This window comes from Hemitrygon akajei, chromosome 19 (genome assembly GCF_048418815.1).
Source record: "Hemitrygon akajei chromosome 19, sHemAka1.3, whole genome shotgun sequence".
In the NCBI taxonomy this organism is placed as follows: domain Eukaryota; kingdom Metazoa; phylum Chordata; class Chondrichthyes; order Myliobatiformes; family Dasyatidae; genus Hemitrygon; species Hemitrygon akajei.
The window spans coordinates 24,544,748-24,571,359 of record NC_133142.1 but is presented as its reverse complement, the minus strand read 5'-3'; the positions used below and the strand labels follow the sequence as shown (position 1 = coordinate 24,571,359).

At 39.3% G+C, this 26,612-nt stretch overlaps 1 protein-coding gene across 6 annotated transcripts in view; it reads left to right on the top strand.

Annotated features, from left to right (window-relative positions):
• Positions 1-660: 660 nt before the first annotated feature.
• Positions 661-26,612, top strand: part of LOC140741840 (protein FAM3C-like) — a 44,860-nt gene continuing 18,908 nt past the window's right edge. The window contains exons 1-6 of one of the 6 annotated variants that reach the window (XM_073072288.1): positions 661-861; positions 6,586-6,607; positions 15,574-15,701; positions 16,568-16,620; positions 17,696-17,786; positions 24,992-25,099. In XM_073072288.1, the coding sequence (XP_072928389.1) occupies positions 17,774-17,786; positions 24,992-25,099 (121 nt within the window). In that variant the 5' untranslated portion in view covers positions 661-861; positions 6,586-6,607; positions 15,574-15,701; positions 16,568-16,620; positions 17,696-17,773. Of the gene's footprint in view, positions 862-6,585; positions 6,608-15,573; positions 15,702-16,567; positions 16,621-17,695; positions 17,787-17,897; positions 18,108-23,039; positions 23,113-24,991; positions 25,100-26,612 lie in introns of those variants that run through there. The other 5 variants (XM_073072290.1, XM_073072287.1, XM_073072289.1 and 2 more) reach the window with 5 other exon arrangements.

Here is a 26,612-nt window from a genome sequence, read left to right as displayed (position 1 = left end):
ATAACTGCTTGAAGGAAATAACTAATTTACCAAGCATGCTTAACGCCTCAGTAATCTGCAAAATCTGTTCCCAAGAGCTGCATTGGGAAATAATAAGTTAAATGGAACAGTCAAAAAATTAGTCATCATAAGGTTAACATCAAAAGTAAAAGTGTTAGAACTTTACGTAGAAACTTCAATTGTGAAATTACTTTTATGAAATGGTATGATTTACTTACAAACATCATTTTACAAAGTGCAAAGATTAAAATTTTTTTTAAATTAATCATTCTAGAGAGAAGACAAATTTAAATGTGCAAACATACTTTCTCAATGACTTAGAAAACTATTTTAAAAAATCATTTTCAGTAGAAGGGTAAAACAGTGTAACTTCAATTTCTGCTAATTCTTATTCCATATAAATAAAATAAATAAACAATACATTTTGCTAATTTAAAACTCACAAACTATACCATTTATTGCTCACTGGCTGTTTGCTCCAGTTCCACTGAACTATGCTTCATAGATGCAAATCAAATTCCATGCCCTTAATTTGACAGTTAATTAACTTTATAGTTGTCCATTTCTTAATCTTAAAACTACATTCAACAACTTTGCCTCTATCAGTTTTAGCCAATGATGTTTTGGCAACTCCTGTTTACAACTGTTGCAATGGGGACATGAGCTGCGGAAGTTTCTTTCATACATACACAACGTTAAAAAGGTGTGGCTTTTTGTTTGCATGTACCTTGTTACCTCTGTCTCCTCCCCCTTTAGCAGAACCTAAAGTTCAATTTGGTAGCTTCAAAAACAGCAGAAAGACAGAAGGAACAAAAACCTTGTTCATACTGTAACACTGACGATTTGATTGCTGAACCACAGGTGAGTTCGGATATTTTACTACAGTCACTATAGAGGGTAAATATGGTTCAATTTGGTAGTTGTTTGGCATTGTTGAAGAATCTTTCATATTTACTTCTACTTCCTTGTTTCTCGAAAGGAAATGTCATAACCCACTTGAATTGAAACATTATTTTGTATCCTTCTGAAATAGTTAATTCATTTTTGAAAATGAAAGCATTATATTACATGAGAATATTTTCTGGAATTTATCTGCAGATTACATTATAAACAGGATGTAATTGAAAGATAATCATTAAGGTAATCGAGCATGTGGAAAACTTAGATTGGAAGAACAAATTATTACACCATTGAAATAAATTTTCATAGTACGGAGTTCAGCTAAGTAGCATTTTATGGGAATTTTTTTTCACATTTACTCCAGAGTCAATTTTATAAATTAGTTTCATTTGGAAGGAAGTAGACTGAATTGAAAAGTTTCCTTGTACTACATACAGATCAGCAACTCCAGTTGAGTGTTACTGATCATCAAAGTCAACATTGAGTTTATTGTGATATATGTACAAGTACGTACATGCACAGGTGCAATGGAGCGCCAAAGGTTCGTAAGCAGTATTTATAGGAAAAACATGATTTAAACATAAATTATACACAATTTTTACATGGAAAAAAAACACAATTAGAATGAAAAAATTAAGTCCATTGTAATACAAAGTGACTGAAGTTTTCCCAGCATTTGTTGCTAAGTTGAAGATCAGAGTTGTACAAGTTGTTTCAAGGGCCGAATGGTTGAAGGGAAGTAGCTGTCTTGAACATGGTGTTGTTGGACTTCAGGATTCTGTACCTCCAGCCCAGAAGATATCATGGCCTAGATGGTGAGGATCTTTGATGATAGATGTTGCTTTCTTGCAGCAGCGTCTCAAGTACATACAATTGATGCTGAAGAGGGATGGAGCTGTGATGAACCGGACAGAGCCCATGACTCTCTGCAGCTTCTTACGATTGTTGGATAATATTGTACAAAGTACGTGGAAGATAAAAGAAAAAGAATCACTGTGATCAATGGCCGCAGTGAAGCCTGCATGGAGTGGCACCAGCACTTGGAACTCCTGCCATCAGCTCCTGCAACCTCAGTTCCATTCAGACCTTGAGTTCTCTCTGCTTGAAGATTGCACGCAGAGAGTGAATCAGGACAGAGAATATATAAAAGTTTGTGGCATTGTGTTGTAACTTCACAAAACACTGGCCGACACTGGAGTCCTGTGTGGAATTTTGGTCACCACATTGTCAGAAGGAAGTGGCAGCATTTTGTCCTGGCAGAGGTGTAGGGGAGATTCATAGAACATAGAACAGTACAGCACAGGAACAAGACACTCAGTGCAGAACAATTCAAACACGCAAACACTAATCCTTCCGACCTACCCAATATCTATAGCCCTCCATCTTTTTTACATCTAATGTATTTGCCTCTACCACCATACCAGGCAGTGCATTCCAGACATCCGCAACTCTGAGTAAAAAACTTGCCCCTCACATCCCCCTTGAATCTAAACCCCTTGCCTTCAATGCACGCCCTCTGGTGCCAGATATTTCAACCCTGGGAAACAGATACTCCCTGTCTACTCTGTCATAATCTCTATCAGATCTCCCTCACCCTCTGCCACTCCAGAGAAAACAACCTATGCTTATCCAGTCTCTCATGATAGCACGTGCCCTTTAAACCAGACAACACCCAGATAAGCCTCTTCTGCACCCTCTCCAAAGACCCGACATCCTTCCAATATTGGGGCGACCAGAACTGTGTGCAATACTCTAGATGTGGCCTAACCGGAGTTTTATAAAGAATGGTGTGTGGATTAGAGGATTTTAGTTATGGGGAAAATGGATTGGCTAAATTTCTTTCCCATGACACAAAGAAGGCTAGGAGTGACCTAGAAGTTTTCTAGATTATGTGAGTCTTTGATAGTCCATTATGTGCAAAGTCAAATCAAATCAAGTTTAATTATCCTTCAACCATGCTTGGATACAGCCGAACAAGACAGTGTTCTTTTGGGGTCAAGGCGCAGAAACCCACACACACACACACACATTCAAAATAGCGAGAAAGAGAAAGAGAACATGGTCGCACAAGAAAACACATTTTACATCCATTTTTTAGCTCCTGAGCATTTCTCATCTTCACTATTTCCTTTCACAGTATTTATAACATAAAAATGAAAATGAACTTCCCATCGTCAATAAATCATAAAATATTTTAAAGTAAAAGCCATTTACAGATGTTGACTGAGTCCTATGGGTTGGAGATAGGCAACTATTTTTAATTCTCTGGATGTGGACTGCAAAGCCAGCTTCTGTTTACAGCTCTCTGCACCTTTGGGCTCCAGTTCTTTTAAAAGCTACAGTGAGGATGATGACTGAGGGAAGTTCCTGGGCTCCAGTTTTACTCGGCATAAGCCATCTTTGTCCTTCATGTTATGTCATCAGCGAAGCCTTCCCTTGCAAAGCATCTTCCAGCTAATATGCTCTGCAGTTTTGGTATGCCACTGTAAAGGGGGGAATGTGCAGGCAAGTGGAGAATATTCTGTAACACTTTTGACTTGGGCCTTAAAAAGCAGAAGTGCTTTTGGGATTGAGAAACGCAGTTTTTCACTACCCGAACTCAGCTCCTATTGCAGCAATTAAGTTTCTCATCAGTAATTCAAATGAATACCTTTTATTCGCAAAGACAAGCTGTTGTACTGTTATTTTATTTAGTGCCTCAAATCATTTTACTGATTAAACCTGAAGTTTCGGATTGCAGATATTTCGTTTTTTGGCCCGAAGAGTTGAGCTTTGCTGCAGGAAAACATTTGAAAATCTTTCACGTGATTTTCATCGTTGCTGCCTATAATAAAAACAACATATTTTACCAGTAGGATTTTCTACACATTGGTTCAAAGGGTTCTCCAGACAGTGACTGAGAACCTGTGCATTGATTTCCATCTGTGCTTGTAATAAAGAGCATATCCCTTTTGGGAGTGAAGTCAGGGCATCTGTTAATGCTGAACTTCTTAAGTCCCGACACTCATTAAATTATATGCGTTTAACGCACAGGTAGGGGAAAATGAATGCACAAATTGCGGCCACGCCGGCCAAGTACCTCACAAAAATGAGATAAACAGGCCCAGGCTACTCGTAGAGTTCTAACTGATGCAAGCCTCCCTCAGTAATACTTTGACCAAAAGGCTGTATGCTTATTGCTTGTGGCTAGATGCAAACAAATTTCTCTTTGCTTCAGTCTCCATTGAATAGAGCCCCAGTTGGTTAGACTCTGAGGTGCAACTGAAGAATTACAACATGGGCCTGTATGAACAAAAAAAATTTGATAACGCAGTGCCTGATTTTTATAATAGATTACCAATGTATTTAAAATGCTATTTCATATATAACACATAATTAATAAATGGTCTGTATTTCCTGATTAAACACTGTGTTTGTTCCAAAATCAAGCATGTTCAAAACTAAGTCCCTGATTGAATTGTTTCAAACCACTTTTGTATTATAGAATTGCTCCTACTTTATTCCCCTTGATTTGTACCCACCCCGCACCTGCAGATTTCAGCCTGCATACCAGTAACCTGGTCTGTGCACATTCTCCTGCACAGTGGTTAACAGTAACATGAAGCTATGGTGAGGAAAGGCGTGGCTTGGAGCACAGTCCGATCTTTGTTTGGATAATCGACCATTCTTTGAATCTAGATTGTTTTACATGAAAAAAGTGTTCAGAAGTTAAAATTACAAGTCCTGTAGTGGGAGCATTTAGTGAGGATAAAGAATAATGCAGGTGAAAAATGTTTTATGTGATTTTCATTGGGTTTGGCTGTAATAAAAGAAACTTATTACACCAGTTTTTCCAGTTAGGTGACACATGCTGCCAACAAAGTTTCAGAAGAATCACTTCCTTCTTTTCCAGTCTGACTGACTGAAAAATTGATTTACTCGAGGGAACCTTTATTAGATATGTAGCAACTAGCAGGAGATTTATTAGTAGAAGGATTAGAGGAGTCATGAAGAAAACAGCTTTTAACTCAGGATATTAGGGGGCTGGAACTCACTGCCCGAGAACATTTTGCTCCCCTCTCCTCCTAAGCGACTAGTTTTCAGATGCCTCTACCCCACACATTGTTTTTCTTTCTTTAAGCTCACTCTCCCTTTAACAGCTTACTGTAAAACCCACCATTTTTATGAATCTTTTGGACAGTACTACCCTTCAGTATTTTTTGTTCAGTGTCTATTTTTTTTAAATCTGTATCATAATGTAATTCAGGACATTTTTTCTGTGACAAAGCTGAGTGTAAAAGAAAATGATATTGCAAGATCTGAGTAGCAAGAGACAGACAAATTAAGATGATACTGTATATCTAGGAGCCACAAATATGTGGAATATGCCATTTAAATTCATAATTATATAGCAACCTCTTCAAGATGCTGTCAAAAATAGAATTCAGCTTTATTATGGAGTAAAGGGAAGAATAATTTAATGTTCTCCAGTTTATATTTGTTTCTATGGATGCTGGTTGACATATTCATAGTGAGGTTAGATAAATAGTCCATGCTGTTTTATTAATTTGGCTTTAGATCTAGATAATTTTGCAGAATATTTCTACAACTGATGAAATGAGTTAAACCCCATAATAAAATTTTTGCCTCTCGCCTAAACTGATAACCAGATCAGAAAAAGATGAGTTGTCTAAATTGAATTTTATGGGATGAAAAGAGTAGTTCAATACAAAACAACAACAGTTACTTCTGTTCCTGTTTATGTTAATGTAAAAGAATTCTCAGAAAATCTGTGATGATATGTTAGATTTCCATTCGTAGTTGGAATGTTAACAATGCTGCAAGATTACATTTATATTCTATGCAAGTTATCAGAAAAGGATGGTATCAATCTGACTTGTGTCAATGCTTCCAATGTGGTATTACTTGGGATAGACATCATCCAACATATTTTCCTACATCCTGGAGATTTCTTTCTGACATGCACAAATATAGTGCCAAAGGTTTGCAAGGGACAAATTAGTCCTCTGGAAGATCAGAATGGTAATCCATGCTTGGAGCCAAAAAGCATAGAGGAGATCTTGAATAGATTTCTTGCATCTGTATTCACCCAGGAGGCCGACACTGATTCTATAGAAGTGAGGCAAAGCAGCATCAACTTCATGGGCCCTGTACAGATTACAGAGGAGGAGGTGTTTGCTGTTTCGAGGCAAATCCGGGTGGATAAATGCCCAGGGCCTGACAAGGTGTACCCTCAGGTCCTGTGGGAGGCAAGGGCAGAAATCACAGGGGTCCTAACAAGAGATATGTAAGTCATCCTTAGTGACAGGAGAGGTACCGGAGTACTGGAGGATAGCCAATGTTGTTCCACTGTTAAAGAAAAGCTCTAAGAATAAACCAGGAAATTATAGGCTGGTCAACCTGACATCAGGAGTGGGAAGATTATTGAAGGGTATTCTAAGGGACTGTGTATAAGTATTGGATAGACATGGACTGATTAGGAATGGTCAACATGGCTTCGTGCATGGTAGGTTGTGTATAACCAACCTTACCAGAGGCCTGACCACTGTGGCTTTCCTCTGCTATGTCATTCTCCGCCCCCACCCCCCCAACAGTATCCAAAGCAGTATACCTGTTGTTCTGATGTGCTGGTGGTCTATCCCTTTTCTGCTTACTGATGGTCACCCATTTACCTTTGTTTCTCAGGACCATGGTGTGCAAAAGTCAGGTACTGGTATAGAATTTGGAATGCTATACCCCTGATTATTCCAGTGTCTCTGATGACTACGTCTGTGAGAAATAACCGGAGCTGAAGCTTGTTGTCCGTTTTTGAGAATGAGTTGATATTTTGGAGCTTCAGGGAGTCACACCTAAGTTAAAGAAGGCAGGTGACTGTGTAACGGTCAGGAGAGGGATAGGGAATAGGCAGACAGTGCAGAGTACCCCTGTAGCCATTCCCCTCAATGACAAGTATCATGGATGCTGGTACTTGGGAGGGATGACTTACCGAGGGAAAGCTGAAGATCTTCGGCAATGAGTCTGGCTCTGTGGCTCAGAAGAGAAGAGAGGAGAAGTGGAGAGATGTGGTGAAAAGGGATTCAATAGTTATGGGAACAGGCAGGAAATTCTGTGAAAGAGATCCCGGTGAGGACAGAAGTAGGAAGATCATAGGGTTTAACACAGCAGTACCAGAATGTCACAGTAATGCACAAAGTGCCATTAGTGCAAGTATTTGAGAGGGATGGTTTGCACCTGAACTGGAGGGGGATTAACATTGTAGCAGAAAGGTTTGCTACTGCTATACAGGGGTGGGGGGTGTTACCTTAGAGTTGCAGAAGGATGGAAACCAGAATTCTAGACCAGATAGAACCAGAACTCTAGAATAGATTTTGGAGAAGGATGTTGTTAAGCCTACCTAGAAGTCAGGAATCAAAAGGTTGAATATGTTGGGACTAATCACAAACAAAAGAAGATCTGCAGATGCTGGAGATCCAAGCGACATACACAAAATACCACGGGAGCTCAGCTGGTTCTCCCTCCTGGCACTTAACCTTGCAAGCGGAACAGTTGCTACACCTCCCTCACTCACTACCATTCAGGGCCCCAAACTGTCCTTCCAGATGAGGCAACACTTCACCTCTGAGTATGTCGGGATCAAGCACTGTGTCCAGTGCTCCTGGTGTGACCTCTAGTTTATTGGTGAAGCTTGATATAGATTGGGAGACCGCTTCACTGAGCAACCTATCAGACCTGTCAGAATAAGTGGGATCTCCAAATGGCCACCCATTCCCATTCCGATATGTCTATCCACTGTCATGATGAGGCCACACTCAGGTTGGAGGAACAACACCTTATATTCCATCTGGGTAGCCTCCAACCTGATGGCATGAGCATCGATCTCTCGAACTTCCAGTTATGGACCTCCCCCCTTTCCTTCACCTTTCCCCATCCACTTTTCCCTCTCTCACTTCTTCTCCTTGCCTGCCCATTGCCTCCCTCTGGTGCTCCTCCCCTCCTTTGCTTTCTTCCAAGGCCTTCTATCCTCTCCTATCAGACTCCCCCTTCTCCAGCCCTGTATCTCTTTCTCCAGTCAACTTCCCAGCTCTTTACATTACCCTTCTCCCTCCCAATTTCACCTATCACATTGTGCTTCTCCCTCCCCTCCCACCTTTTAACTCTACTCCTCAACTCTTTTTCTCCAATCCAGCTGAAGGGTCTCAGCCCAAAACGTCAACTGATCTTTTCCATTGATGCTGCCTGGACTGCTGAGTTCCTCCACCATTCTGTGGGTGTTATTAGATCTTCTATTATGGAATGAGACAGGGCAGGTGATAGAACTTCGTGAAGGGGGACAATTTGCACCTAGTGATCATAATGCCATTAGTTTCAAGGTAATTATAGAAAAGATTAGGTCTGGTACTCAGGTAGAGATTATAAATTGGAGAAAGGCCAATTTTGGTGGTATCAGGAAGGATCTGGCAAGTGTGGATTGGGGCAGGCTGTTCCCCGGCAAAGCTGTACTTGGTAAGTATAAAGCCCTCAAAAGTGAAATTTTGAGGTAAAGAGCTTGTGTGCTCCTGTAAGAATAAAAGGTGAAGATAACAGGTTTAGAGAACCTTGGTTTTCGAGAGATATTGAGGGCCTGGTTAAGACAAAGGAGGCGCATGGTAAGTGTAGGCAAACAAGGATAAATGAGGTGCTTGAAGAGGAGGTGTTTGCTATCTTTAGGTATATTGGGATGGATAAATTCCCAGTGCCAGACAGCATGTTCCCTCAGAACCTGTGTGAAGCTAGTGCAGAAATTGCAGGGTCCCTAGACGAGATAGTTAAAACATCACGGGTGAGGTGCCGGAGGATTGGAGATAGCTAATGTTGTTCCATAGTTTAAGAAAGCCTCTGAGAATAATCCAGGAAATTATAGGCTGGTGAGCCTGCAGTCAGTAAGGGGAAAGTTGTTGGAAGGCATTCTAAGGGAACGGACATATAAGTATTTGTATAGACAGGGACTGATTAAGTTCAAAGTTGAAATTACATTTATTATCAAAGTACAAATACAGTATACAACTTTGAGATCTGTCTCCTCAGAAAGATTGTCTTCATGACTGTGTGTGGTAGGTTGTGTCGAACCAATCTTACAGAGATTTTCAAGGAAGCTACCAGGAAAGCTGATGAAGGCAAGGCAGTGGATGTCTACGTGAGCTTTAGCAAGGCATTTGACAAGGTCTCGTATGGGAGGTTCGTCAGGAGGGTTCAGATGCCTGGCGTTCAAGATAAGATAGTAAATTACATTAAACATTGACTTCGCAGAAGAAGTTGGGTGTGGTTATAGATCGTTACCCTCCTCCGACTGGAGGCTTGTGACTAGTGGTGTGCTGTAGAGATCAGTGCTGGGTCCATTGTTGTTTGTCATCTATATCAACAATCTGAATGATAATATGGTAAGCTATGTCGGTAAATTTGCGAATGACACCAAGATTGGGAGTGTACTGGATAGTGAGGAAAACTATTAAAGCTTGCAGCAGGATCTGGACCAGCTGTAAAAATGGACTGGAAAATGGCAGATGGAATTTAATTTAGACAACTGTGAGGTGTTACACTTTAGGAGGACCAACCAGGGTAGGTCTTACATGGCATGCTGTAGGGGACTGAGGTTTGCAGTAGAACGGAACAGAGGGATCTGGGAGTACAGATCCATAATTCCTTGAAAGTGGTGCACGGGTACGTAGGGCTGTAAAGAAAGCTTTTGGCACATTGGCCTTCATAAATCCTGAGTACCGGAGCTGGCATGTTTTGTGGACATTTTATAAGACATTGCTGAGGCCTTATGTGGAGCATTGTGTTACCTACAGGAACGGTGTCAATGAGATTGAAAGAATACAGAGAACATTCCCAAGGATGTTGCCAGGACTTGAGGTCCTGAGTTAAAGAGAAAGCTTCAATAGGCTAGGACTTTACTCTCTAGAAGACTGAGGCGAGATTTGATAGAGGTATACACAATTATGAGGGATATAGATAGGTATGGATGTGAGAGATATGAATGGCTATGGTCCAGAAGCAGGTCGATAGGACTAGGAAAATTAATGGTTCATGCATAACTAGATGGGCCGAAGGGTCTCTTTCTGTGCTGTGGTGTTCTATGACTCTATGCTGAAGGCCAGCATGCCGATTACCTTCATCACCATGTGTAGTTGTCTCTCTTTCAATCTTTTTATTAGTATTAAAAATATTATGAACAAAATACAATTAAAATATTAATAAGGGATTACAAACATACAAACTCCCATTACACATGAAGGAATACATAAGCAATGAATACAGTATAAATAAGTTTTCCCAAAACATAAACCATATAGTATATATATGAACAAGGTAAATCTAGATATTTCATAATATATAATATAAAAAAAGAGAAAAAAATCTATATATGAAAAGTTAACTAATCTACTAATCTAATATCTAAAGAAAAAAAAAGCAAAGAAAGAAAAACAAACTGAAAAAAGAACTAAAAAAAAGATTTAAAAAAAGGGCTGTTTATAGTATCTCACAAGAATACATAAACATCAATGTCGTCAACTCCGATCCTCTCAACATACGTACAATTAAAGCTGAAAAAACCAATAAGCTTGGCACAGGGCCATTACATCATATGAAAATATTGAATAAATGGTCTCCATATCTTTTCAAATTTAATAGAAGTATCAAATACAGCACTTCTAATTTTTTCTAAATTTAGACATAACATAGTTTGAGAAAGCCAATGAAATACCGTGGGAGGATTAATTTCCTTCCAATTCAACAAAATAGATCTTCTAGCCATCAAAGTGAGAAAAGCAATCATTCGACAGGCGGAAGGAGATAAATGGAGTGAGTCCATCATCGGTAAACCAAAAATTGCGGTAATAGGATGGGGTTGTAAATCGATGTTCAGTACCGCCGAGATAATATCAAAAATATCTTTCCAATATTTTTTCAAAAGCGGACATGACCAAAACATATGAGTTAAAGACGCGATTTCTAATTGACATCTGTCACAAATAGGGTTTATATAAGAATAAAAATGAGCTAATTTATCCTTGGACATATGGGCCCTATGTACAACCTTAAATTGTATTAATGAATGTTTGGCACATATAGATGATGTATTAACTAATTGAAGAATTCTATCCCAATTCTCAATAGGAATAATAAGATTAAGCTCTCTTTCCCAATCATTTTTGGTCTTATCAAAGGGCACTGAACGTATCTTCATAATTATATTATAAAGTTTTGATATAAGCCCTTTTTGAAAAGGGTTTAATTCAAACAAACTCTCCAAAATATCTGAAGACACAAAATTTGGGAACGTAGGAAGTACCGTACTTAAAAAATGCCTAACCTGTAAGTATCTAAAAAAATGAAGTCTAGGCAAATTATATTTATTAGATAATTGCTCAAAAGACATAAAACAGTTGTCCAAAAATAAGTCGGAAAATCTTAATAATCCCTTAATTTTCCAAGCCAAAAAAGCTTGATCTATAATTGAGGGGTGGAAAAAACAATTAGATACAATAGGACTATTTAACACGAATTGAGTCAACCCGAAAAATTTCCGAAATTGAAACCATATACGTAAGGTATATTTAACTATCGGGTTGTCAATTCGATTCGGCAATTTAGAAAGAGCAAAAGGGAGAGATGTCCCTAAAATAGAACCCAGAGCATAACCAGATACCGATTTAGTTTCCAAACTCACCCAATGAGGGCCAAAAGGACCATCCCATTCTTTCAACCAACATATCAAATATCTAATATTAACTGCCCAATAATAAAATCTGAAATTGGGTAATGCCAACCCACCATCCTTCTTTGTCTTCTGTAAGTATATTTTACCTAACCTGGGATTTTTATTCTGCCATATATATGAGGAAATTTTTGAATCAACATTAGTAAAAAAGGATTTCGGAATAAAAATTGGTACCGCTTGAAAAATATATAAAAATTTAAGTAAAATAACCATCTTAATAGCATTAATCCTACCTATCAGAGATAAAGATAATGGTGACCACTTAGTAAACAAGCCTTTAATCTGATCAATTAAGGGTAGAAAATTAAACCTAAATAATTCTTTATGGTTTTTTGTAATTTTAATCCCTAAGTAAGTAAAAAAGTCATTAACTAATTTAAAAGGTAAAATACCATAGCTTGGGACCTGTCTATTCAAAGGAAACAATTCACTCTTATTAAGATTTAACTTATACCCAGAAAACTCACTAAATTGAGCCAACAATGATAAGACTGCTGGAATAGATTTCTCAGGGTTAGAGATGAATAATAATAAATCATCTGCGTACAAAGATACCTTATGAATATCTGTTCCACAATTAATACCCAAAATATCCTGTGATTCTCTGATGGCAATTGCCAAAGGCTCTAAAGCGATGTTAAATAGTAATGGACTAAGAGGACAACCTTGTCTAGTGCCCCGAAATAAACGAAAAAATGGAGATCTTTGATTATTAGTAAACACTGAGGCTAGTGGAGTTTGATAAATCAGTTTAATCCAAGAAATAAAGGTCGGACTGAAATTAAACTTCTCCAGCACATAAAATAAGTAAGGCCATTCAACTCTATCAAATGCTTTCTCCGCATCTAATGAAATAACACATTCTGAAGTGTTATGTGAAGGAGTATAAACAATATTCAGTAATCTCCTAACATTGAAAAAAGAATAGCGATTTTTAATAAAACCAGTTTGATCTTCCGAAATAATTTGGGGTAATACCTTCTCCAGCCTGGAAGCCAGTAACTTGGAAAAAATCTTAGAATCCACATTCAATAGAGATATTGGTCTATAAGATGCACAATCAGTAGGGTCTTTATCTTTCTTCAGTATTAAGGAAATGGAAGCTCTATAAAAAGATTGTGGCAAATTCCCCAATCTAATTGCTTCTTCAAAAACCTTGCATAGCCAAGGAGAGAGAGTAGCAGAAAAACATTTTAAAAATTCTACTGTGTACCCATCTGGACCTGGTGCTTTCCCAGAATTCATTGAGGAAATAACCCCTTTAATTTCCGCATCCGTAAACGGAGTATCTAGTACTGAAAGATCATCAGATGATAGTTTTGGAAAATTCAATTTCCCGAGAAAATCACACATGGTATTATGATCCTGAGGGAATTCAGATTGATACAGGGAGGTATAAAAGTCTTGAAAAGACTTATTTATCTCATCATGGTTAACTGTCAAATCCCCATTCTGCTGACGAACCTTAGTGATTTGACGTTTAACTGAAACATTCTTCAGCTGACTAGCTAACAGTTTTCCCGATTTATCACTGTGTATATAGAAATCAGATCTGGTTTTCATTAATTGATTTTCAATCGGAGATGTAAGTAATAAACTATGTTCCATTTGAAGTTCAACCCTTTGTTTGTAAAGCTCCCTGCTAGGAGTAGTCGAATATTTCTTGTCAATCTCTTTAATTTTATCAACCAATAAAAGAGTTTCCTTCTTAATGCGTTTTCTCAGACCAGCAGAATAAGAGATAATCTGTCCACGTATATACACTTTAAAGATGTCCCAAAGTATTCCGCAAGAGATATCATCCGTGGAATTAGTTGAAAAGAAGAAATCGATCTGCTCCTTCATAAATTTAATAAAGTCCGGCTCTTGCAATAAGGTAGAGTCAAATCGCCATTGTCTAGCACTTAAAGCTGTATCCGTAAAATTAATAGAAAGTTTTAATGGAGCATGGTCGGAAATAGCTATAATATCATAATTACAACCAATTACCGATGGAATAAAACAAGAGTCAATAAAAAAATAATCAATTCTTGAATAGGAGTGATAAACATGTGAGAAAAAAGAAAACTCTTTGTCATTAGGATGACGAAATCTCCAAATATCAAAAACTCCATTATCAGTCAAAAAGGAGTTAATACAAGTGGCCGACTTATTGGGTAAAGTCTGGATAGATGTAGATTTGTCCATCAAAGGATTTAGACAACAATTAAAGTCACCACCCATTATTAACTTATATTCATTTAAATTAGTAAAGAAGTAAATAAGGACTTAAAAAAGTCAGGACAATCGACATTTGGAGCATAAACATTAACCATAGCAACCTTTTTATTACCGAGTAAACCCGTAATTAACAAAAATCTACCATTCGGATTCGAAAGGATATCATGTTGAACAAATGCAATAGAGGAGTCAATAAAAATTGAAACTCCCTTAACTTTGGCATTCGAATTCGAATGATACTGTTGACCCCGCCAGGACTTAAAAAAGCGATATTTGTCCTCCTTCCTCACATGAGTTTCTTGTACAAAAATGATATGAGCATTAAGTCTTTGGAATACTTTGAAAATCTTCTTTCATTTAATCGGATGGTTTAAACCATTAGTATTCCAAGACATAAAGTTAATGGTTTGAGCCATGTTTCTAAAGTCATCCCTTTGGTATAGAAAGGGTTAACCATGTTATAAACTCATGCACCCGGAAGAGGAACAAAAATAAAGAGCGGGCCCGGAAGTGACAACATCGTAGACATATTTGTAGTTCAAGAACAGCCCAAGTAAAAAAACTAAAACAAATTGATAAGAGAAAAATTAAAAAGGAAAACAGACCAACCCCCACCCCCACACGAAAAAGAAAAAAAGCCAAAATATGGCTAGAAAAAGGAAAAAATGAGACTACCTCTACCCCCATATCAGCGGCAGACCACTCCGTGTTTAAAGGATATATTAAAAAAATCACCCCAACTTTAAGAATTATGATCGCAATACTAAAAACTACGCTTCTTGATATGCTTAGTTGTAAAAAAAAAGAATATAATCACTAAAAGTTTATAAATCGGGTTATAACCCAAACAAATCAAGAAGTATTTAAACTATGATAAGCGATGCATTATAGAAAGAAGACGAAAAGAGAAACAATAACGCCATCTTAAACAAAACCAAGAATATTTTGCAAAAAACCACTATCTTGATAATAAAAAAAAAAATTCCCTTCGAAAGGTTAAAAATATACCTTCAAGGGAACAAAAATAATAGTCAAAAATATAGTATAGTAGTTAAAGTGTATAAGACAAAGCGATTAATATAACGAAAGCACACTTTAACTTAAATATGAAGTATAGGATAAACCTATACCAATAGCCAGAGACTAACCCTGGTTTAAGGAATCGAAAACCATCTTTCACGATCAGAATCACTCATTTATTGGAGAGTAGTGACTATATCAGTAGGGAAGTTCTCCTCCAAATACTTTTTCGCCTCGAAAGTGGAAAGAAATACTCTGCGCGACCACGTGTAGTTGTGTTACTATTTTCGAGGAAATATATGCTTGTACGCCCAGGTCCCGCTGTTCTACGAAACTACCCAGCCACTGCTATTCCTGTGTATGTCCTACCCTGGTTTGACTTTCAATATAGTGCAGTTCCCTCAGTAACTAGAGTTTTAACAATCAATGTGAATACTATATTAAACAATTCTAAAACATTAAGATTAGTTATTAGCTTGTGTGTTACGCAACAGAAATATTACAACATCAGATCTTCAAGCAACTTTTTAAAGTTTCAACAAACCTTTGATCATGGGTGGGTCCAAATTGTGAAAAATGAAATCTCAGTTGGAATTGTCAAGTGATAAGTTGGATCAGGATAAATGTGCCTAGGAGAGAGATGTACTGTAGAAGCGGGTTTTGGTGAACAGGTTATCGCAGACAACATGGGAATGAGGCGCCTGAGAAAATGAACAAGGCAAGAGAGACATTCATGGATCAATGTAGAACATCTTCGAATTAAGCACTCCTGGAAGAGAGGTGGCAGTGAATTCAACAAGTAAGTGAAATATTAAGATTTACAGATGTGAAGCTGAAACAAAAGCCAAAAATGCAGATGAGGGGTCTCTGATCTAAAAAAAATTGATTTTTTTCCCCACAGATTCTGCTTTTTCTGTTTTTATATCAGATTTCCAGCATCTATAGTTCTTTGATCTTTACTTGCTAACATACAGTATGTATATCCTCCCCCAGCCTCAAACATTAATTACTTGGCATGGGCTTCTGCAATTTGTTGTTGTTGTGCACTGCAGCATTTACTTTGAGTTGGGTTCATTGATTTACAACACTATTTGCAGCAACATAGCAAACTTCTTACAGAGATGTGGGAAGTGTATGTATAATCAATCACTCCTGTCCACAGTGAGAGATTCCACACATAAGTACAAGCATTCTCTTGTGATGACTTCGTAAATACGAAAATCATGTTCTCAGCGAGATGACTAGAGAATAAAGTAATGCTACTTAGCTACTCAATCCTTCAAGTACCTGTAAATGTAAAATCTCGGTTTAGGATCAGCCACATGGTTTGACAAATTTTCTTCTGAATTGTTGATCATTATTGAGTCTGTTCATATGTTCACGTTTATTTAAGTTTGATTATTGACCTCTGTGCATGTGGCCATTCTACTAGGTGTCGATTGTCTTGTTAAGTGTACTATTGTCTTGTAAGTAGATGGTTGCAGTTGTGTTGCCTGTTATGGTATTGTTTTATGCTTGGCACTGAACCAGAATCAATTCTGGGATGTTTTATGTACTGGCAATAATGTGATTGGGATTCTGAATCAGAATTGGCTTGTACTCACTGTGACAGTGAGACATTTGTGGTCAGTTTTCTTTGAACAATTCCTCAATTAATTTCAACAGGATTCCAGGCACTAACACCACTTGGAAGACAAATTTAATCTCTGCTTCTAAAGGTAAGTACAGTATTGTTGCTGAATGTTTCCAGATTTTTTTTAACTATTTAGGTTGCCCTTTACATCAGACAGTTTTGAGATTTAGACAAAATATTACTGTTGCTTCATTATTTTTGAATGAATGCCTTAGATTTCCCTACCTCCTGACTGAAGAATGTAAAGCTAAAGCACAAATTAGGAAAATCTTCACTCAGAGAAATATTTAACAAGATCTACCAGACAGAAGAACTGAACAGAAATATTGGTGCAAAATACATTATTGAAACCTGATTGCTGGCACAGTAATGAGCATTATTCGAACTGCTCCGCTACTGTGCCAGCTGGTTGTCTGCCTGTAGTAGGCACTGCTGAGATTTGAACTCAGGATCCCCTGTTTACAAGGCAGGCGCTTGAACCAATTAAGCCACAGCACTAGCTGTTCAAAATACATTATTAAGCCAAAGATAAAACTATTGTTTTAGTTGAACAGAGGTCCCTTTGCTTATCCAATTTATTAAAAACGGTATTTTCAGAAGTCCTGCGGCTGTGTAACCTTACCTACACTAGATATTTCAATCATTTTCTATCTTCCTCTTGTCAATGCATTAATGTCATTTTTTTCTGATATAGATCTGCATGTAAGGTGCTTTCAGTGGTGTAGTTTAGAAACTTCTATGACGAAGTTTTCTTTTTTTTAAAAAAGGATGCTTGGATTATACCCAGGTTAGCTAATGTGCAATATACTAGGAAATATGCAAATTGCTATTTTTCTGAAGAGCCTATTTTTTGCTACTTTAAAAGAAGTTGAGTCACTCCTATTAAAAATTGTCGGTTTTTGAGGTCCTCAAGATCTATTTGCAGATCTAAAGCTGTGCTAATTAGAAAATAAATTTTATGAGAACATAATAATGTTATAGAAAGATTCTTCTGTTAAAAAATGCAGTGCCTTTTAACCATGTACTTTTACCATCGGCTACTGAAATTGGGCTTAATGTTTGGTGAATTAAAGATATGATAGGTTAATTGAGTGCTCAGTGAATTAAAAATAATTGAACTTGGCTTAATTACTTCAGTGACTGATGACTTGCCATTTCAGGGAGTGCTGCAGGGGAGATCATATCGAAGGAAGAACTGCAACTGCTTTAAAAATACAGATAAATCTTATGACCCAGAAATGAGGCCAGTAGGTGGGAATTTTACTTTTTATAGCTTTCAATGAGTTGGTCTTAATATTGTGATTTTCACATGGATTTCAGTGATTCAGGAATTAATTCTTTTCTAGGAAAACCACTGCTGACACTCACAACACTGATTGCAAAAGCCATAGATTGCAAAAGCCATAAATGTACTAGGTGTGTCGCAAACAAGAGAAAATCTGCAGATTCTGGAAATCTGAACAACACACAAAATGTTGGAGGAACTTTGCAAATCAGGCAGCTTCTATGGAAAAAAAAGCACAGTTGACATTTTGGGCTGATTTGTGTTGAATTAGGTGTGCGTCAGCAGAGGTTAGTCCCAAATATTGCTGATTATTTCCAGATTTTGTTGATTTTACTACTAAACACATCAAAAAATTGTAATAAGTTTCATTTAGCATGGATTAGAAAAGACAGGGAAAAATTCTAAGCAGTGGGAATTTCTAGCGCATTAGAACACCTGGTTGTTCTCCAAATATTGAGCTTCAAAGCAAACAGTAAGCTTGAATTTGAAGTAATGTTGCATTAAATTAAGAGGTTGCATTTATAAAGCACTTTGCAATCTCTTTCAAGTGCCTTCACTGTTATAACATACAAAACACAAAATAAAAACATGAGCAGCAGTGGGAGGAGTTTGCCAGAATCAGATTTAATATCACTACAATATGTCATGAAATCTATTGACTTTGCGGCAGCAGTACAATACAATACATAATAATAGGGGGGAAACTGTGAATTATGATAAGTATATATATATATAGTTAACTTAAATAAGAAGTGCAAAAATATAGTGAGGTATTGTTCACGGGTTCAATGTCCATTAAGAAATTGGATGGTATAGGGGAAGAAGCTGTTCCTGAATCATTGAGTGTGTGCCTTTAGGGTTCTGTACCTTCTTCTTGATGGTAGCAATGAGAAGAGAGCGTGTCCTGGACCATGGAGGTACACAATGATGGCCACCATCTTTCTGAGGCACCAGTCCTTGAAGATGACCTGGATACTATGGAGGCTAATGCCCATGATGGAGCTGGCTAATTTTACACCTCTCCGCAATGGTCCCCTCCAGTCATCTCTCCCATCCCAGAAGATCATGACAGATTAAAATGTGGCCTCAGCACCACTTTCTTAGTTCCATCATGTATTTCTTAACTTATTCACTGTTCAAATGCATATTCGAATCCGCCTAACTTCACAGGACAGTGAATTTCAAAAGTTTACATCCCTTTGAGAGAATAGGTTTCTCCATCTCAAATATACAATCCATTATTCCAAAACCAATCCATTAGTGGAAACATTCTCTCAGCATCCATCCTGCCAATCCCCATTGGAAAACGTGATTAACGAAGTATTTAGTTGTTTTCTTTGTTTCATTGACCACCAGCCAGAAGTTACTGAGATTCACCATCTTAAACCAGACTGTGCAACTGAAATATGTCACCATATTTGAAAAAAAGTTAGTTTTATGATGCAGAAAACATTGAGGGAGGAGGAAGATAAAAAGGAATAGTATGGTGGGTGCAAAAGTTTAAATGACTGAAGGGAATGAAAAGGGCAAGGACGATCTGCTGGAGAGACTCAGCAAGCTGAGCAGTATCAGTGAGAGGGAAGGACATCTCAGGTCCAATCTCTGCAGCAGGAGATGGGAGACAGGGGATAGCCAACGTTATAAAATGGAGAGGGGATGGCTGAGGTCATTGTGGATGAGAGGGGAGTGTTGAAAGATGACAGGCAAGTTGCTCCTGATAGGGGAGTGGAGGGGATGGATGATGATTAAAGGCAAAGTGGGGGGAAAAATGAGAGGCAGATGGAGTGAGGTGAGAGTAGGGGAGAAAAAGCTGCTGGAGATGAGCAGGAACGCAAAGGTCTACCAGTGGCGGAATCTGATAAGTAAAGGAGGTGATAATGAGAAAAATTAGGAATGGCAGATGGAGCCAGAACTATCAAGTTGAGCAATATCCATGAGAGGGAAGGAAACCTGCAGCAGGAGATTGGAGACGGGAGTGCTGATGAATGGTCTTGCCCAAAATGCTGCCTGACTGCTGAGTTCCTCCAGCATTTTGCATATGTTGTGAAATGAAACTGGAGATGGGTGTGGGTGAGCGATATGTTTATACAAAGAAAATACTGCTGATGAAGAAAGTCTGGATTGAAAACAGTATATGCTGAAAATGCTCATTTTCCTAAATTATTGAACTCCTAGAACATACAACACTATGGCAAAGGAACAGGCCCTTCAGCCCACAATGTCTGTGCTGACTATGCCAGTTTTAATAATCCCATCCACCTGCCCAGGTTCTTAACAAACAATTCCTTGCCTGTTTGTGTGCCTGTCGAAACGCCTCTCAGATGTTAATTTCAATGTTCTTCCATCATCTCCCTGCACAACATGCGCAAGGCACCAATCTTAACTTTGTATAAAAAGCAAAACCTGCCTTGTAAATTCTCCGCCCCCCACCCCCCGTCACATTAAAGGTGTGTACTAACATACTTAGTACATCGACTGTGGGGAAAACACTCTTTTGAGTATCTACCTTCACAAGGCTTTTCATTATTGTATATTGAGATCTGGATGTGACCAAATCTCTCCTTCCAAAAGGTCCTTGGGGGAGGCTCTGTGTTCCATAGCTTTAAGGAAGTCAGCTGGACATATTAAGGATCTGCCAGTCTGTATGACAGAAAGGTCACAGGGAACACAGAACTTTCTTCCCTGGAATCACCCAAGCTGACTTTAGGTTCATCTGGGGTTCCAAGACGGAGTGGGTCAGATGGGCCGCAAGGCACCGGTCCCTGGGCAACGGAGGCAATGTCACCACCTTCATGTGTGGCTGCATCAGGCTGTGTGTGGAACCTAAATACCTGGGCACCAAATTCCACGACGTGCCAAGGATCCTTCTGCCCGCGATGTTGCGAAGGATGAGTCTGGCGCCGCTGTCTTGCAATGTTCCAGTCAGCTGGACGATGCCACACTGCCTGTCCTTCATAGAAAAGTTCTTCTGGACCAACACCTTTGACCACAAGTCTATCAGAATACAGAACGTCCTGCAGACATTGCAGGACAAGACTCCACAGACACAATTGGGTGATTCCCTGAGCAGACTCTCCAGACCATCAGGCAAAATGCCTCATCACCAGACCTCACTGACAGGCACCAAGACCTTGCCTGGCTAGTGGTGAGAGGGGCCCTCACTGTCAGATCCTTCCTGCATGCCCAAAGCATCACTGCTACTGAGTACTACCAGTGGAACGATTGTAGTGGGGTAGCTCATCTCTTTGCGGACTGTGGGCTTGCAACGAGCGAGTGGAGGATGCAAGGGCCTGTGTCGCAGTTCATCCTGAGCAGCTGTGGGACAGATGACTCTCTGCTCTACGGGCAGTTCCCAGTGATGCACACGGAGACGAGCATCAAACGCTGTTGGCAGATCATCACCTCGGTGAAAGACGCCCTTTGGGCTGTCAGCACGTCGAGAGGTCTGTGGGAGAATGCTGCCGACTGACTCTTCCAAGACCACAGGAGTATGTGCTCGAGTTCGATTGCTGAGGGAGGCACTGAAGCTTGGTGCAGCCACCGCAACAGCTTGGTGGGGAAGGACCACGTTGTAGGGTTCTTATGCTCCTGGAATGGAGGGCCATGTTGGGGAGGAAGCCCTTCATTCGTTGTAATAGGATACCATCATAGTTGGATGCATAGGGAGATGAGGCTGAGTACAAGGCTACGGTGGGAAACTTCGTCACATGCTGTGAGCAGAATCATCTGCAGCTTAATGTGAAAAAGACTAAGGAGCTGGTGGTGGACCTGAGGAGGGCTAAGGCACCAGTGACCCCTGTTTCCATCCAACGGGTCAGTGGGGACATAGTGGAGGATTACAAATACCTGGGGATACGAATTAATAATAAACTGGACTGGTCAAAGAACACTGAGGCTGTCTACAAGAAGGGTCAGAGCTTTCTCTGCTTCCTGAGGTCCTTTAACATTTGCTGGATGATGCTGAGGATATTCTACGAGTCTGTGGTGGCCAGTGCTATCATGTTTGCTGTTGTGTGCTGGAGCAGCAGGCTGAGGGTAGCAGACACCAACAGAATCAACAAACTTATTCGTAAGGCCAGTGATGTTGTGGGGGTGGAGCTGGACTCTCTGATGGTGGTGTCTGAAAAGAGGATGCTGTCCAAGTTGCATGCCATCTTGGACAATGACTCCCATCCACTCCATAATGTACTGGTTAGGCACAGGAGTACGTTCAGCCAAAGACTCATTCCACTGAGATGCAACACTGAGTGTTATAGGAAGTCATTCCTACCTGTGGCCATCAAACTTTACAACTCCTCCCTCGGAGGGTCAGACACCCTGAGCCAATAGGCTGGTCCTGGACTTATTTCCACTTGGCATAACTTATCTATTATTATTTAATTATTTATGGTTTTATATTGCTATATTTCTACACTATTCTTGGTTGGTGCAACTGTAAGGAAACCCAGTTTCCCTTGGGATCAATAAATTATGTCTGTCTGTATCTCGTGGACCACGTGAATGGCAGCACTGCTACTGATTGATATGTAGGAATGCAATAGAACAGCACTGAAAGCATTGACTTTGAATGTAAGAAAGGAAAACATAGAAACGTAGAAAACATATTGCACAATACAGGCCCTTTGGCCCACAAAGCTGTGCCAAACATGTCCCTACCTTAGAACTACCTAGAATTTACCCATAGCCCTCAATTTTCCTAAGCTCCATGTAGCCATCCAGGAGTCTCTTAAAAGACCCTATCGTATCCGCCTCCATCATCGCCACCAGCAGCCCATTCCACGCACTCACCACTCTCTACGTAAAAAACTTACCCCTGACATCTCCTCTGTTCCTACTTCTAAACACCTTAAAACTATGCTAACCATTTTAGCCCTGGGAAAAAGCCTCTGACTATCCACACAATCAAATCCTCTCATTATCTTGTACACCTCTATCAGGTCACCTCTCATCCTCCGTCACTCCAAGGAGAAAAGGCCGAGTTCACTCAACCTATTCTCATAAGGCATGCTCTCCAATCCAGACAACAATCCTTGTAAATCTCCTCTGCACCCTTTCTATGGTTTCCACGTTCTTCCTGTAGTGAGGCGACCAGAACTGAGCACAGTATTCCAAGTGGGGTCTGACCAGGGTCCTAGATAGCTGCAACACTACCTCTTGGATCTTAAACTCAGTCCCACAATTGATGAAGGCCAATGCATCGTATGCTTTCTTAACCACAGAGTCAAACTGCGCAGCAGCTTTGAGTGTCCTATGGACTTGGACCCCAAGATCCCTCTGATCCTCCACACTGCCGTGAGTCTTACTATTAATGCTATATTCTGCCATTATATCTGACCTACCAAAATGAACCACTTCACACTTATCTGGGTTGAACTCCATCTGCCACTTCTCAGCCCAGTTTTGCATCCTATCAATGTCCCACTGTAATCTCTGACAGCCCTCCACACTATCCACAACACCTCCAACCTTTGTGTCATCAGCAAATTTACTACCCATCCCTCCACTTCCTTATCCAGGTGGTCATTTTATAAAAATCATCGAGTAGGGGTCCTAGAACAGATCCCTGAGGCACACCACTGGTCACCAGCCTCCGTGCAAAATATGGCCTGTCTACAACCACTCTTTGCCTTTTGTGGGCAAGCCAATTTTGGATCCACATAGCAAGGTCCCCTTGGGTCCCATGCCTCCTTACTTTCTCAATAAGCCTTGCATGGGGTACCTTATCAAATGCCTTGCTAAAATCCATTTACACTACATCTATGGCTCTACCTTCATCAATGTGTTTAGTCACATCCTTAAAAAAATTCAGTCAGGCTCGTAAGGCACAACCTGCCTTTGACAAAGCCATGCTGACTATTCCTAATCATATCATGACTCTCCAAATGTTCATAAATCCTGCCTCTCAGGATCTTATCCATCAACTTACCAACCACTGAAGTAAGACTCATTGGCCTATAATTTCCTGGGCTATCCCTACACCCTTTCTTGAATAAGGGAACAACATCTGCAACCCTCCAATCCTCCAGAACCTCTCCCGTCCCCATTGATGATGCAAAGATCATCACCAGAGGCTCAGCAATCTCCTTCCTTGCCTCCCACAGTAGCCTGGGGTACATCCCAACCGATCCCAGTGACTTATCCAACTTGATGCTTTCCAAAAGCTCCAGCACGTCCTCTTCCTTAATATCTACATTCTCAAGCTTTTCAGTCCATTGCAAGTCATCCCTACAATAGTCAAGGTCCTTTTCCATAGTGAATACTGAAGCAAAATATTCATTAAGTACCTCCGCTATTTCCTCCAGTTCCATACACACTTTCCCACCGTCACACTTGATTGGTCCTATTCTCTCACGTTTTATCCTCTTGCTCTTCACATACTTGTAGAATGCTTTGGGGTTTTCCTTAATCTGTCCGCCAATACCTTCTCATGGCCCCTTCTGGCTCTCCTAATTTCATTCTTAAGCTCCTTCCTGCTAGCCTTATAATCTTCTAGATTCATATTATTACCTAGTTTTTTGAACCTCTTGTAAGCTCTTCTCTTCTTCTTGACTAGATTTACAACAGCCTTTGTACTTCATGGATCTTGTACTCTACCATCCTTTCCACGTCTCATTGGAATGTACCTACTCAGAACCCCACGCAAATATCCCTCAAAATTTGCCACCTTTCTTCCGTACGTTTCCCTGAGAACATTGCAGGGACTATTTATTGTCATTTTTTTTAATCAAGAATAAAGTTTATTTTGATATAAAAATAATCTGTTCTTATCAGGGCTCCGTGGGGAAGGACCACAGTGTAGGGGGGTTCTACTGAAGAGGAAGGAGCCAGGTTGAGGGAATAAGCCCCTCCGTCATTATATTCATTAGTATATCGGAACACAGTGCCCCATGAGTGACAGCAGAGTTATTGATGTGTATGAATGTTGTAGAACAGTTCAGGAAGCATGGACTATGAATGTAAAGAATGAAAGGCACTGATGGGTTTAATATTTTTTATTATGAATGATGTTTATTAATATAGAGTCAAGGAATGAAACAACATGAACTGCAGCACCTATTAATCAATACATATTGAAAGCTAACTTCTGTTGGGATCTGGGTACTTATGAACAACATTTAATGTTATATTGTAATGTTTTGAAGAATGATTTTTTTTCAATACTTTCTTCCAGTTGTACTACGTGGTGTAGTTTTGCTGCTCATGAGCTTCATAACGTATTACATTGTGTCTAAAGTCATGACCTATGAAGTGAAAGTCAACAATAGGATATCTCTCCAAGGTATTTTAAATTTCCCATTAAATAATGTTAGAAATAAAGGTCAGTTTGTAAACATAAGCAGTCTGTAGCATCAATGTTAGCTGTATTCTCTCAGACTCTTGACAGTAGCTGAATATTGAGGCATAAATGGCAGCAATGACTTTTGAAGAAAATCTATTGCTGAATCTAAAACATGCTTCACAGCTACACTTGGGCTCTGGGCTCTGTCAGTTGCTGAAAGTGAAAGATGTGCTTATATTTCACAACTTTATCAGATTGCTTTTTAGTTAATAGTAATAATAATAAATATTGATCTCACGTGGGAAATGCTTTTGTTACAGCAGCAATATTTAAAAACACACAGCAATGTGTAGGCTTAACTAATAATAAAGTACAGAATAATAATATACACAATAATGATTTACAAGTGTGCAATAATTTGCAATAATGTGCAATAATAATGTATGAAATAATAAAACAGAGACTGTGTGTTCTCCTGTTACACAGAGATGAACTGTTGTATATGCTCATTGCTTTTAGTTGGAAAGATTTTCTATAACGTTCCTTGTGACAGTGGAGCTGAATGAGCTTGTTTGAAAGGGTACGCTTCTGCTTATTCAGTTGGTCATGGAGAGGATGTACCAGATTGTCCACAATGATAACAGTTTGTTTAGTGATCTCCTTTCCACCACTAACTCAAAAGAGCCCGGGTTGTAGCCAAGGACGGATCCAGCCTTGTTGATGAGTTCATTTAGTCTCTTTGAATCACCAGCAAAATTTGACTCCAACGATGTCAAATTAAGGAAGCCTGCGTGTGAACTGAATTCAAGCATAGTCAGCCATTTGAACAAGAGGGCAGCCTCTGAGGGCTGACATCTCCCTTAAAGCTTCCTTCACCCCTTTCAAATCAACAGCTGTCATCAGAAGTGGGGGGAAATACTCTCTGGAGTTGTTTCATGCTAATCACGTGGAAAGAAATAAAATTGAAGATTGGATGAAGGAACAGTCACCAACTTCAAAGAAATTAGTCCTGATAATTTGAGGATTTTGGAAAAACTTCAAAAAAGAGTTAAACAAGGCATCCAGGTGATTGAAGCTGTGTGAGATGCCCAATTGTCATTGGCATAATGCTAAAGAGCCAGATATGGTCCGTTCACTTCACATTACAATCTGAACCATTGCTACCTGTCCTGCACTTTGTTGCAGTGTGCAGACATGGAGGTCTGGGGGTATACTTGCATATAAACACTCTAACATATAGCAACAACTCTACTGGTAACCACCGGCATAATCCAGCATATGTGTTGAGCTTGAGAGAAATTAAAGGATAAATCAACTAATCACCGTTAACATGTGCAATTAACATGATATTGAATGAACCCCTTAGTCACTTCAATTATTCACACTTTAATTATTCAAACAAATGGGAGCTTTTTTAGAAATATTTTTTACACACCACATCCTAAGAAGTATGCCACACCATTTTCTGGTATTAAAGCAGCATGGTAAGTCATCCTAAATATGTTTGAAGTAT